General features: G+C 40.0%; 1 protein-coding gene across 6 annotated transcripts in view; it reads left to right on the forward strand.

Annotated features, from left to right (window-relative positions):
• Xrra1 (X-ray radiation resistance associated 1) overlaps nucleotides 1–14,118 on the forward strand; it is a 59,490-nt gene that overhangs the window by 29,650 nt on the left and 15,722 nt on the right. For 4 of the 6 annotated variants that reach the window (XM_076843971.2, XM_076843973.2, XM_076843974.2 and 1 more), the window contains exons 7-8: nucleotides 6,374–6,502; nucleotides 7,060–7,277. In XM_076843971.2, coding sequence (XP_076700086.2) covers nucleotides 6,374–6,502; nucleotides 7,060–7,277 — 347 coding nt within the window. Of the gene's footprint in view, nucleotides 1–6,373; nucleotides 6,503–7,059; nucleotides 7,278–14,118 lie in introns of those variants that run through there. The other 2 variants (XM_076843975.2, XM_076843976.2) reach the window with 1 other exon arrangement.

Here is a 14,118-nt window from a genome sequence, read left to right on the forward strand (position 1 = left end):
AACTGTGTTGATTTACTTCAGTAAAAAGATTCCAGGGGACTGGGGTTGTGGCTCAGTGGTAGAGTGCTCACCTAGCACGCATGAGATGCTGGGTTCGATCCTCAGCTCCATATAAAAACAAAATAAAATAAAGGTATTGTGTCCAACTACAACTAAAAACTATTAAAAAAAAGATTCCAGGACTGGGGATATAATTCACTGGTAGAGCATTGTCTAGCATGCATGAAGCTCTAAGTTTGATCCCTAGCAAAAGGGGAAAAAATCCACTTCTGAAACAGCAGCTAAAATTTCAATTAGTGCATGATTAACCTCGTAGAAATCTACAAGTATTCTATAAGACTTGTCTTCTGCCAGATGTGGTGGTACATGCCTGTAATTTCAGCAGCTTGGGAGGCTGAGGCAGGAGGATCTCAAGTTCAAAGCCAGCCTTAGCAACTACCAAGAATAAGCAATGTAGCAAGACCCTCTCTCAAATTTTTAAAAAATAAATGAATAAATAAATAAAGGCTGGGCATGTGGCTCAGTGTTTAAGCACCCCTGGGCTCAATCCCTGGTACCAAAACCCAAAAGTTTGCACAAGTTAAATAAACACTGGGTATTAAACAGGAATATCATAGGAATCACTATCCTTCCATCTTTCTTTATTGATTGATTGTGTGCTAGAGATTGAACCCAGGGCCTCTACCAACTGAGCTATATCCCCAGCCATCTTTCTAATCTTTAGTACTTGTAGTCATCTCTGTAGTTATCTAGGGGCTATAGTATTATTTTTGGTTTACTGTTGGGGAAGAAAAGTCCCTGGAGTTTCAATTGACACTTTCTTCTACCTCTTTCACTTTGTTGGTCAATAAACAAATACAGGTATTCTACCGGTTGTTTAGTATGTATTTCAATTACACGTTTAGGAACTGAGAAATAACTACAAAGAAGGTTTATGGCTTCACTGGGTCTATTGTGAAACTGACTCAGGCTAAACTTCTGTTCTTTAGTCTGACCTTCATCCCCTGCTTTGAGTGATGTACCACCATGCCATTCATATCCCCAGACATTAGTACCAATTTGCAGATATTGTCTAGTAATTTTATAATCCTAGTTTAGCACTGCTCAGTGGAACTTTCTGCAACATTGGAAATGTTCTATACAGACATTGTTCTACGTGGTAGCTACTTGCCACATTGCGTAAAAAGTGGTTAGTGTGAGGGAGGAGCTAAATTTTCAATTTTATTTAAACTTAATTGGTTTAATTTTAATGTAAAAAGGAAAGTGACTGAGAGGCCTCTCCTTGTGGGCAACTTGGATTACTTTTTTCCTCACCAGATTGAGAATTTCTGGTGTTCTACACTAATAACTCCAAGTCCTCTTAATCTCTATAATTAAGTTACAGAGATTGAAATTGTTGGGGCTGGGGTTGGGGCTCAGTGGTAGAGCACTCACCTTGCACATGCGAGACCCTGAGTTCGATCCTCAGCACCACATAAAAATATATGAATAAAATAAAGGTATATAAAAAAAGAAATTGTTTGAAGGTTGCCTTCAGCTTCTGAAAGGACTGCACAGTTTCTAGTGCACACTTCCTCCTAGGGTATGTCCTTCAGTTCCCTGAGAGCATGGCCATTTTATAATGCTTCCATTCTGTGGCATACCTTGGACTTCTGTTTTTGGCCCTTGGACTAGTAAAGTTGTTAGAATCTTTGCTCAACTTCTTAGCCTCTCTGCCACTTCTTGAGACAGCAGACAGCCCTAGGGAAAAGTGGCACAAATGTGACACAAACTCCTTTGGATCTCCTCCTTCTTTCAAATCTTGGTCCCATAATTCTTCATAGCTCATTATTTCCCAGGTAATCTTAGAACAAATTACTTTAAATTATATATTTTGCCTGGTTTTTCTCATTTTTATTCAGGGGAGAGTTAGCCCACATTTTGTAGTCTGTAATATCATAAACCTTTCCATTTATTTTGGCCAGGTGTTTAGGGGCACTCACAAAATAAATTTCTGACTATTATTTTGGTGATCACTCTGATGATACACATTTCGGCTACAGTTTTGCAAGAGGACCAGTCTCCCCAACTCCCCTTCTCTGTTCACTCTAAGATAGTTTTTCCTAGCTGTGGGTTAAGGGGAATGGATTCAGTTCTGGTTTATGTCATCCTGGGGTTTATTGCTTTAAGATCCCAGATTCATGTTGGTCGTCTCTGATTAGATGCTCTACCATCATTGTGCCCCGGGGCTTTCATTCTTTGGCCTCACTAGACTATTAAGACACAGTTCAATTTCAGTAGGATCAGCAAATTCCTCTGAGGCCCAGCTGACTTCCTATGCCTTTTTCTCTCTGGCATACTCCTTCCTGCTGTCTTCATATGTCTTACATCTTTTTAAATTTTATTCATTGTTCTAATTGTTGTCAGTAGGTAGCCTTGTTGCATAAAGTAGGGCAAGTCTCCACCACCCTGAACTTCTATTTCCTTGTGTATAGATGGGGAGAATAAACATGCTTCTGTCTACACAGAGTATCAACTGAGCTCATTGTGCTTTGAAGGCAGGTTTCATTGTCATTATTTTCTTCACAGCCACCTGTCCTTGCTCAACATGCTCTGAATTTCTCTTCTTCTGCCAGCCTCTTGTATATTAGTGCTCTGCAGTTTCTACTTTTACCTCTACTTTTTAAAAGTATATGGGTTATTTTTCTACTTCACTTCTGTCTTCTGAACTCTAAGCCCATATTGCCTACTTATACCAGGCTCATCACACACACCCTACGCCCAAATCTCCTCCTCGTCCCTCCCTGGCCCTAGTGCCTGGCACGGCTCTCTTATCTGCTATGCCATTGTCCAGGCTGGAAACCTGGGAATCCACTTGAGCACTGCCCTCTCTCCCCACAACATGCATTTCGTCACCAGATACTGTGAAATGAACTTCATAGATGTTTCTGGAACATTTCTGTTATCCTCCTGATTGATCTCAGTCTCTAGCTTCTCATTTCCCAACCCATCCTTCCTCCTATCAGCCAGGGTGAGCTTTCTAAAATGCCCTGTTTAGGGTCCTTCAGCAGCTTCCCAATATCCTAAACTCCATTAACATTGCTCACACAGCTTTTCACGGCCTGCCTCTTTTATCTTCCTTTCTCTTCACTAATTTATGCTAAAACTCATCTGTTCTGAACTCTTTGCAAGTTTCTTGACCTTAAATCATGCTATCATCCTTCTCTGCATGGGTTAGGGGAATCGTATCTGACCCACTCCATCTTTAGACTGCTCTACTCCTTGTTTTGAGCCAAAATCTGCTCTCCCAGTAGGCCTATTGCCTTTCTGCCTTGGACCATGTAAGATTCTTGGGAGTGACCAGTACGGAGTGGAAGGAAATTATTACTTCCTCTTTTCTAATTATTCTATTCCTAATAATGCCACATAAATGGCATTGGGTTTTTAGCAGCCACAGCATGAGTTCTCTTTTATGCAAACAGTCTGTTCTGCTCTGTTTTCTTGTCCTGGGTTTGCATCCTGGATTTTCTGTATCTTCACATGTATACTGATATTAGAGGTTTCTCAGTTTTATTTTGCTTTCTGCAGTGCTTAGCTCAGTTCATTAAGCCAGATATTTTACCTAATTTAAACTTTGAGAATGTAAAATTAAAAAAATCCCTTTTGCCATGTACATAGAGGATCTGAGCCCAGAGATGCTCAACACCAGCTAGAAGTCATGCAGCAAGCAAAGCAGCAGCAGCACCAGAGCCAGAGCTCAAGGCCCCTGATCCCCATTGCCATGCTTCTTCTCATGTGACACACAAATTCCCCTTGCTGGATCCAACCACTGGGTATACTCTTAGCTTCTAAAAAAAAATTATGTTAAATCTGTCACATTTTAATTGGTATTAATTCTGTTTGCTGAGAGAAGGGATAATAAAAATCTACCCCTCTGAAAAACTGGAAATATCAGCTTCTCCACCTGGCAGGCCCTGTCACTTCAAAGAGTCCTTCTTGCGAGAGGCTGCTGCAGGAGAGCCTCTGAAGCCCGCAGCCCCGCTCTTTTAAGAGACCTATTTTATAGACAAAAATGAACCTTTCCCATGTTATAACTAGGGCAGAACTTTCAAAAAGCAAGGCAGTATAACTTATCACAGAGACAAGACAGAGCTAGCATCTCCATCATGAAGTTCAAGAGGAATTTTTTTTAATCTTATCTCTTTGCTGTTTCATTGGAGTAAAATAAAGATTGGCCAACTATCATAAATCTACAGAGCTGCTGCACAGTGTTCTGTTTTTGCTCTCAGGCAGAGATTTAAAATTCAATATTAAAAGTTGGTCCTTCCAGGAAGGGGAAAAGCTCACCTGTGACCTTGAAATACCATGAACCAAAGGCTCCTGTCTTCCCTGTTGAGTGTTTCTGTCCTTGGACTTCAAGCCTATTTCCCACACTGCTGCCAGGGCTCTTCCTGAATCCTTTTCCGCCCTGCCCCTTTTTTTGAGTTAGATCTATCATGTTTATCATCTATAGAAGTCAGAAATCTGTTTTATACAGAAAGGGAAATTTCTTATAAAAACACTGGGGAATCTCACAGCCATGTATGAGAGACATATTTAGAGAATGTAGGTCCTGAGTACTGTGGAGTAGCCTGGAAGTCCTGTCTCTCAATCTCACATCTGCTCTTTTCTGTAACTTGCCCCGTTTCTCCTCATTGCTGGGATGTGTTTGCACTTCTGAGCCCCATGGTAGGAAAGATGCCTGCCCAGCACTTCTAATTATGTTACAGATCCAGCCATAAAGAGGTGATTTTTGTCTTAGTTCTTTTTCACAGTGGTTAAGAGCATGGCAGATTCCCTCTCATTCTTTATGGTCTAGCTTAAGTATTGCCTTCCCTGAGCCTTCCCCACCTGCTTCTGTTAAAGCACTTGTCCCACTATGTGTAGGGTATCTGTCTCCTCATGAGACTGTAAGCACCCTAAGGGGAATATTATATTATTTTTCTTTTTGTATTCTTAGTACCTGGCTGTACAAATGTATGTTAAAGAGACTCATGAGTGTGAATGAATGGATAAATGGATGAATGATTTTTGTTCCCCTTTATCAGTGAACTCTCTTGATTTCTGTGTGTGTCCTGTGCTAGGTTTTGAACACTGTCTACCTTTGTTAAACTCTTTCTTATCTAGCCCAGGCAACAGCCACCCCTCCATATCTACACCCTTTAAACACACATGTGGTTTGAAGATTTGCAACTGTGATAAGTGGACAGCGGGAATGGAAAGAGGCTGGGTTTTGGAGTCAGGGAAAACTAGATTCTAGTTTTCACTCTACCACTTTCTAGCTCTGAGACTTTCAGCATGTCACTCTGAGCTTATGTTTCCTGATCTGAAAAGCAGAAGAATAATATTCATCCTCCCCACCGAGATTCTGTGATAACACATAACATCTAACACAATGCCAGGAATATAGCAAGCTATGAAGGAATGTTTGTTTCCCTTCTTCTTCTTGTATTTGTGTTTGTGGCATATACATATACATATACATATACATATACATATATATATATATATCTGTATGTTTGTGCCTTGTCTCATGTCCATGGGTGTTTTTATCTTGGTGTGTGGACAGAATAGAATCTGGAGGGAGGAATGAAAATGGGATTTGATTCATCTGCCTGTGTATTTACATCCAGTTACCCAGGCCTCATTCAGCTGGAACACAAGATCACATTAATAGTTGTACCTAAAATGCCATCCCTTCCTGCCTGCCTGTGTAATTCAGGACCTCAGCCTCTTAAATCTCACTCTTAGGTTTTTCTGAAATCCTCTGAGAGTTGAGTTTAAAAAGACACTTCTCATCTACTAACAGGTACATTTTATAGAGTCACTCGAGAAGAGATCCTCACTACAGCCAGGCACAGTGTCCTTTATCCAGTCTCCCTTAACCCCACTTGGTGGCAAAGCTGTGGTCCATACCAATACTAAAGGCATTGTCTCCTGGTGCTTATATGGTTACCAGTCCTTGGGGTGACAGCATTCCCAGGAGTCAGATCTGAGCCACAACTGTGCAGTGTTCTACCTGCAGGATGCTTCCCACTCCTTGGCCATCCATACCTTGCTGACCCAGGTATCATCCAAGAGCACCACCAGTGCCCCCTACTCTTCCCCAGCCTGGCCTCATGATGTGTGTAAACTTTCTCCACACAGAAGATTTTGTGTACAAGTGGGGCTTGGGAAAGGGGTCAGTGGGGAGGAATCTCACCTGTCTATCTCTACAGGGACCTCTCTTGGGAACTAGAGAAGTCCCCGAGCTGGTTAGTCCTCCCAGGTGATTCCCTGTCCTCCATTTCTTCCTGGGGATGGTAGAGCATGTGTTCCCTGCTCTGCTCAGTACCCAAGATCTTTACACTCACAGGGAAGCACCCATAACATCGCTGACAAGCAAGAAGTATATCCTGAGGTTCCCGGCACTGGAGACACTGATGCTGGATGACAACAAACTCTCCAACCCCAATTGCTTTGCCAGCCTGGCAGGGCTCAGGAGGTAAAGCCACAAGCCTGCCTCCTTAGGGCCTGCCCTCTCTCACCCCAGCCATGCTCATGCTCTGAGTGCTGCTCTGCAAACCCAATGACCTGGTTTAAGGCCCAGCTCCTCCACTTATCTCTGCTGTGTGGCCATGAGTAAGTGATTATCTCCCCTCTGACCCAAGGAAGAGAAGAACAACAACATCAAATCAGAAAGAGAAGTTTAACTGCTGAATTCTATGTATTTGGTTGAAGTAAAGAAAAGTCTAGCATTTAAATGGCTAAGTTTTAGAACCTTAAAAATTTCCTTTGGATTCAGGAAATTTTCTGACTTTGTGCCAGGACACTTACATATTATCTCATTTAATCTTCACAAGAACCTTGGAAGGTTAGAAGTATTCTCCCCATTTAATGAGAGAGATATTGAGACCCAAAGAGGAGAAGTCACTGGCTCAAGGTCACACAAGAGAAGGAGGTATCCAAGATGGATTCCCTGTTCTTTCCCTAAGTTGCTCGGTGCATATCCCTGAGGTGTCATTACTGCTGTGATTCTGTATTCACTTTCCTTAATTGAAGACTGAAGAAGTTAAGCCTGGACCAAAACAGGATTTTCCGGATCCCGTACCTACAGCAGGTTCAGCTCCGTGATGGGTCAGGGGACTGGGCTGGAAGCCATATAAGTCCTCAGAAAGAGTCCCAGTTCACACTGCAGCCCAAATCGTGGATCTATGAGCCCTCAGATGAGCATCCGGACTATACCATACTGCCCATGAAAAAGGATGTTGACCGTACAGGTGAGTGATGCCCCTGTTCCAGTCGCTAGCCCCATAATGGGAGTAAATGTCTGGGAGTTTATCCTGAAAGTCTGTGGTTTCCTGGGGAACTGCTGCATTTAAACTGAACTAGTCGATGACTCCCCAACTGGTTCTGTCAGTTAAGGTGCTTTTGAAATCCAATGAAAAGTGAATAATTTCTTTAAAATCTGAAGTAACAAGAACTCAGAAGGAAGGCTTTCCAGAGATGGTTAATTCTATGGTGTGTCAGGGTCCTCATAGAACTCATACCTTCTCTGCCATCCTCAGCCTGCCCAGTTGTTCTTTCTTTTAGCCTTATTTCCATTGAGGTCTCAAGGTGGCAACCACAGTCCCAAGAATCACACCCACAATAGCAGCATTCAAAGGCAACAAAAAGAAATGTTACCTGTATTATAAACCAAAATCCCTTTAATGTAGGAATATATTTCTGGATTATATGTTTTATTCCACTTATCTAGTTATATGTTATTGCACCACTACCATGCTGTTTGATTTTTTATATCTCTTCTAAATTGAGAACATAATTTACTTTAGGTAAAATACAGAAATATTGTGCAGGGCTCGAATTTTTACATATATCCTTTTTGTACTCCCCATATTACAGTGCAGAACATTTCCAGTGTCCCTTCCAATCAGTACCTCCTCCAAGAATAGCCACCATTCTGACTTCTAACACCATAGATTAATTTTCCCTGATTTGAAATTCATGTATATGGAATTGTATGGCATATGCTCTTTTATGTCTGATCTATTTCACTCAGTGATTTATCTGTGGGATTCATTAATGTTGCTGCATATATAGGTAGTACAGTCTTTTTTCATTGTTCTTGTTTATTCCACAATTTAATGACCCTTTTTACTGTTGACAGACATTCTGGTTATTTCTATTTTGGCTATTATGGTAAAGCTGCTGGAGCATCCTCTTCATATCCTTTGGTAGACATAAGCACCAAATTAGTGGGTCATGGACTATAAAAGTCTGTTGAGCATTAGTAGATACTGCCAAATGCTTTCCCAAAGTTGTGCCTGTGTTTACTCCCACATTGATCTAAGAGATTTCCAATTACTCCAAATCCTCACAATTACTCCAAATCCTTGCTTGGTAATTCAGTCTTTGTAATTGTAGCTGTCTTGGTGGCTATATAATAGTATTTTGTTGTGGTTTTAATTTACATCTCAAATAACTAATGATACTGACTACCTTGTCATGTGTTCATTGGTCAGTTTGGCACCCTTTCTTGGAATTGACTGTTCAAGGATTTCTATATACATATTGAGTAGTCTGTCTTTTTCATGTTGATTTATTGGGTTCTTTATATATCCTGGACACAAGTTTTTCATAGATGTGTATATTGTTTTTTCATATTCTTAATGGTGATTGTGTGTGGAGTGGAGGGTACTGGAAATTGAACCCAGGGGCATTCTACCATTGAATTATACCCCAAACCTTTTTAATTTTTATTTTGAGACAGGATCTTGCTAAGTTGCCAAGGCTGCCCCCAAACTTGCAGTCCTCTTGCTTCATCCTCTCAAGTTGCTGGGACTAGGTAGATGCCACCACATCTAAGTTAATAGTGACTTTTAGTGAACATAAGTTTTAATTTTAATGAAGTAAAATTTATCAGTCTTTTATTTTGTGGTTAGTGCTTTTCCTTTCCCATTTGAAGAGGTTTTTTGTTTGTATTTGTTTTTGTTTGTTTGTTTGGTACTAGAGATTGAACCCAGGGGTGCTTAACCATTGAGCAACATTTCTAACCCTTTTTATTTTTTATTTAGAGAGGGTCTCCTAAGTTGCTGAAAGCCTTGCTAAATTGCTGAGGCTGGTTTTGAATTTGGGATCCTCCTGCCTCAGCCTCTGAAGCCACTGGGATTACAGGCATGTGCCCACATCTGACTATAAACAAATTTTGATACTTAGTAGTAAAGTCTTTCAGCTAGATCATTGTCCTTCAGAATTGCTGTTCATACTATAAAGCTTTTGCATTTTCACATAAATTTTAAAGTCAGCTTGTCAGTCCCCATATAAAATTCTGCTGGAATTTGATTGAAATTTCACTACTTTATAGGTCAATTTGGAAAGACTCAACATCTTTGCTACCTGGAGTTTTCTAATACATTAAATAACATATCCCAGGAGTTTTTAGGTCTCAACAATACTTTATATTATTCAATGGTGAGATTGTACATATCTTTAATTAGATTTATAGTTGGGTAGTTGTTTTGTTTATACTGTTGTCATTGATATTACTTTTTTTTAACATTTTATTTCCACTTATTTATTGCTAGTACATAGAAAGACTGAATTTGTATCCAGTAACCTTTCTAAATTCATTATTTATTTTTTCTAATCATTTGTAGGTTTTTATGGATTATCTATGTTCACAACCATGATCTCAACAAATGGTGATCATTTTATGTCTTCTCTTTGCCAATCTTAATACCTCTATACCTGTTTAATGCCTTATTTTGCTGGTTAAGACTTCCAGTACAATGTTGAATTGAAGTACAGGGCATAGTGGCACACGCCTGACTTGGGAGGTTGAGCTAGGAGAATCACAAGTTCAAGACCAGCAAGACTCTCAGCAACTTAGCGAGACCCTGTCTATAAATAAATAAATAATAAATAAATAATAAATGTAGCTCATTGGTAGAGCACCCCTGGATTCGGTCCCTGGTATCCCCTGCCTCCAAAAAAATGTCAAATAGAAGTGATGATAATGAATATTAAAGAAATTTTCTTGCATTCCTGGAGAGGTTTTTTTTTTTATTGTGAATGGGTATTAAATTTTGTCAAATGCTTTTTCTGGGACTGGGACTTTAGCTCAGTGGTAGAGTACTTGCTTAGCATGTATGAGGTCCTGGTGTTGCTTGACTGCTGATATCAGATGGGCTTTGGGGAGCTGAGAACCAGGTCTCTGAGGACAGAATACTGGCTAGTAGGTCAAAATCAGACTGATTTATAAAAATGAGAAACATGCCAGGTAGACTCAGGTGCTGCTGGGGTAGAAACATGACTCCGCCGGCATTCATAGGAACTGCCAGCAGTCAGGAAGCGAGTAGCCCTTCCTCTTCTAACTCTGCAGTCTTCCTCTCCAACCACCCTATTGTCAGAGTCTAACAGGAAACCAACTGGCAAAAACCTGGCTTTCAGGTTTTCTAAGCCCCAGCTCCAGCATCCTAAAGCAGAATAGAGAAGAGTTGATTTGCAAGTCAAACTTGGAAATTAATAATTGACATGATTATGTTATTCAATGAGTTTTCCAATAAAATTTTTCAGCCTACTTGGTTTGTTAACTTTGGAAACAGGCATATTAAAGTCTCTCACCAGCCAGGCACAGTGGTGTACACTTACAATCCCAGCAACTTGGGAGGCAGAGGAAGGAGGATTACAAGTTCAGAGCCAGCCTCAACAAGATCCTGTCTCAAAATAAAAAATATTTTTTAAAGGGCTGGGGATGCCGGACGTGGTGGTACATGCCTGTAATCCCAGCAGCTTGAGAGGCTGAGGCAGGAGGATGGAGAATTCAAAGTCAGCCTCGGCAATTTAGTGAGGCCCTAAGCAACTCGGTGAGATCCTGTCTCTAAATAAAATACAAAAAAGGGCTGGGGATATGGCTCAGTGGCTAAGCACCCCTGGATTCACTCCCCAGTCCCCCAAAATGGGAAGGGGGCAGGGGATGTGGCTCAGTGAGCTCCTGAGTTCAATCCCCAGTACCTAAATAAATAAATAAAGTTTCTCACCACTAATATGGATTGTCAATCTCTTTTTGCATTTCTGGCATTTTTTACCATGAAGTTAGTTATCTGTTATTAGGTTTGCGCTTTTATCTCAGTAGATTGTGCCTTTTAATCACTATAAAACATCATACCTTATCTTTTTTGGCCTTGACTTGGCTTTTTATTTGATATGAATACCTATGTTAATGTATCTTCAAAAACAATGTGGCATTGCACACTCAGGGGCACTTTACCATTAAGCTATGTTCCCAGTGCCCCCACCCTCTTTTTTTTTTTTTTTTTTTTTTGAGAAGGGTCTGTCTACATTGCCCAGGCTGACCTTGAACTTGCAATCTTCCTGCCTCTATCTTCCAAATTGCTGGAATTACAGGTGTTCACAACAAATCTGATTCTATTGGTCTTTAGTATATGTTTCTATGTATCTAAATTTTTTTCTTCTTTTTTGCCTTTTTGTGAGCATTAACTCTTCTTTTAGTTCCATTTTTCCTCAAATTGTTAAAGGTAATACATTTCATTTCTGTATTTTTAGTGGTTATCCTAAGATCCTATTTATATATTCAAACTCACCTTTGTCTGTCAATAACCAAAATCAACCAAAAGTAAGTCTTCCCTTTAATAAGAAGACAATCTTAATGTGCTTTTTTCTGCTAAACCCCACCCCTGTTACTTCCCATAATGTAATAAACTCTAATAATAATTTAGATTGGTTTTGATTTTTTAATTATATATCAACTATTCTTTAGTTGAGATGTTGAACTGTTAGTTTTACTTCTTTCTTATCCCACTGTTTGTATCTCAAAGCTCCCTCTTTGTTAGATTCTTGTGTGTATAACTTAGGTGCAAAGTTGAGTCTTTATGGCTGAATAAAACTCCATTGTGTATATACACTACACTTATCTATTCATCTGTTGATGGACACCTAGGCTGGTTTCATAGTTGGGCTGTTGTGAATTGTGCTGCTATTACAGACATGAGTATGCCTGTATCACTACAGTATGCTGACTTTAATTCTTTAGGACAAATACTGAGGAGTGGTACAGTTGGGTCATATGGTGTTTTCATGCCTAGTCCTATTTTTTTTTTTTTTTTTTTTTAGTACTGGGGATTGAAATCAGGGGCACTCAACCATTGAGCCACATCCCCAGCCCTATTTTGTATTTTATTTAGAGACAGGGTCTCACTGAATTGCTTAGTGAGTTGGATATCCATTGCTGAGGCTGGCTTTGAACACTTGATTCTCCATTCTCAGCCTCCCAAGCCGCTGGGATTATGGGCATGCACCACCATGCCCGGTTCCATGCCTAGTCTTGTGAGGAACCTCCATATGGATTTTCATAGTGAAACCACACATCTTTGAAAGAATTCTCAAAAATGAAATTATATCCTTTGCAGAAAAGTGATTGGAACTATAGACAATATGTTTAGTGAAATAAGTCAAACTCAGAAGGTAAAGGGTCCTATTTTTTTTTTTTTTTTCATATATGGAAGCTAGAGAGGAAATTACAGGGAGATCAGTAGAGGAAAAGGACCAGGGGCAGGAAATGGGGAGGGAAAGGGGAAGTTCTGGGGAATGATAGTGTCCAAATTATATTGTTATATTGTGTGCATGTATGAATATGTAGAACAAATCATATCATACACCAATAAAATAATGTGGGGGGAAAAACAGAAAAAAATGTGTGGTTTCCTTCATCTTGGAGAAAATCTTTTTATTTCCCTCTTGATATTCTCTATATGGTCTTCCCCTGAAATTCTCTCGAATTCCACAAGTTTTGGCCTATCATCAGCTACTCTTTTCTCTCATGCTTGAATTTCTTTGCATTTTGTACTGTATTCTGAGAGAGTCCTCAGGTCCATCTTTGACTTTGTGAATTAGCTCTTTAGCTGGGTCTGTTCTTGTATCCAGCATATTTATTCAGTCCTTTATTGCATTACCATATTTTAAATTTATGAAAGTGAAAGTAGATTCACTTCCACAACAACCTACTTTTATCTTAGAAATGAAATAGCTTTTCAAATTTCTCAGAGGATGCTGATTATTCTATTTTAAAGTTTTTACTCTTTTTGTTGAACTATCTGTTTTTTTTTTCCAGTGCTAATCTCATGACTTTGTTCTCAAGGTAAATTTTCATGAAATATTTGGAGATTCTTTTTTTTTAATATTTATTTATTTATTTTTTAGTTATCGGCAGACACAACATCTTTGTTTGTATGTGGTGCTGAGGATCGAACCCGGGCCGCACGCATGCCAGATGAGCGCGCTACCACTTGAGCCACATCCCTAGCCCATTTGGAGATTCTTGATTGTTCCTTTTTTCACATAAGAATCCCCAATCAGAAGCTTAGAATGTAGGTTCTGACATCCAGAGTCACTCTTGACGATTGTGGGAAGAGGCAGGCTTGCATGTAGGCATGGTGTAGCCCACCTTTCTAGAAGGAGGTACTCTCTTGTTTATCAAGGGATTATTGCTCAGGACCCACACTTGCCACCATGGCCCATCCACCTACAAACTCCCAACTTTGTTCATTGTACAGACCTTTCCCACATGGCTCAAAGACCCTCATCTATGGCAGGCGTTGTTTTACTTCTTACTATTTATTTATATGTGACCTTTTTCATTATAATATCATTAATGTGGGGAAGGGGTCCCCTTCACCGGGGTGAAGGCAAGTGACATCTACACAGGACCCAGTCTCAGTGATCATTTGTTAGGATGAACTCAGCTATTTATTGGCACATCTTAGTCAGATGGTCCCAAGAAAGAAATCTTTCCACATCCTCTTCTTTTGGCCCATACGGCTAACTGTGCTGGCTGTCTCTCCTGAATTCACTGACTTAACATATTCTATTTCTACTAAAATGACAAAGAGTATTTTCAAATCCTCTGCCAGGATTTTTATACATGTATATTTCTCTCTTCTAAAACAGCTGGTTAGCTTTTTGCTCATTGTGGACTCTAATAGCTCTGAGGCTAGAAAGAGCTTGCATGTTGCAAAGTCAGTCAGAAAGAAGGTCAGTGTGTTTGAGATAACAGTGATGAGGGCGAGGTAGCATGGGTGAGATGGGAGGCAGGGCGGGGAC

This window comes from Callospermophilus lateralis, chromosome 2 (genome assembly GCF_048772815.1).
Source record: "Callospermophilus lateralis isolate mCalLat2 chromosome 2, mCalLat2.hap1, whole genome shotgun sequence".
NCBI classification, from domain to species: domain Eukaryota; kingdom Metazoa; phylum Chordata; class Mammalia; order Rodentia; family Sciuridae; genus Callospermophilus; species Callospermophilus lateralis.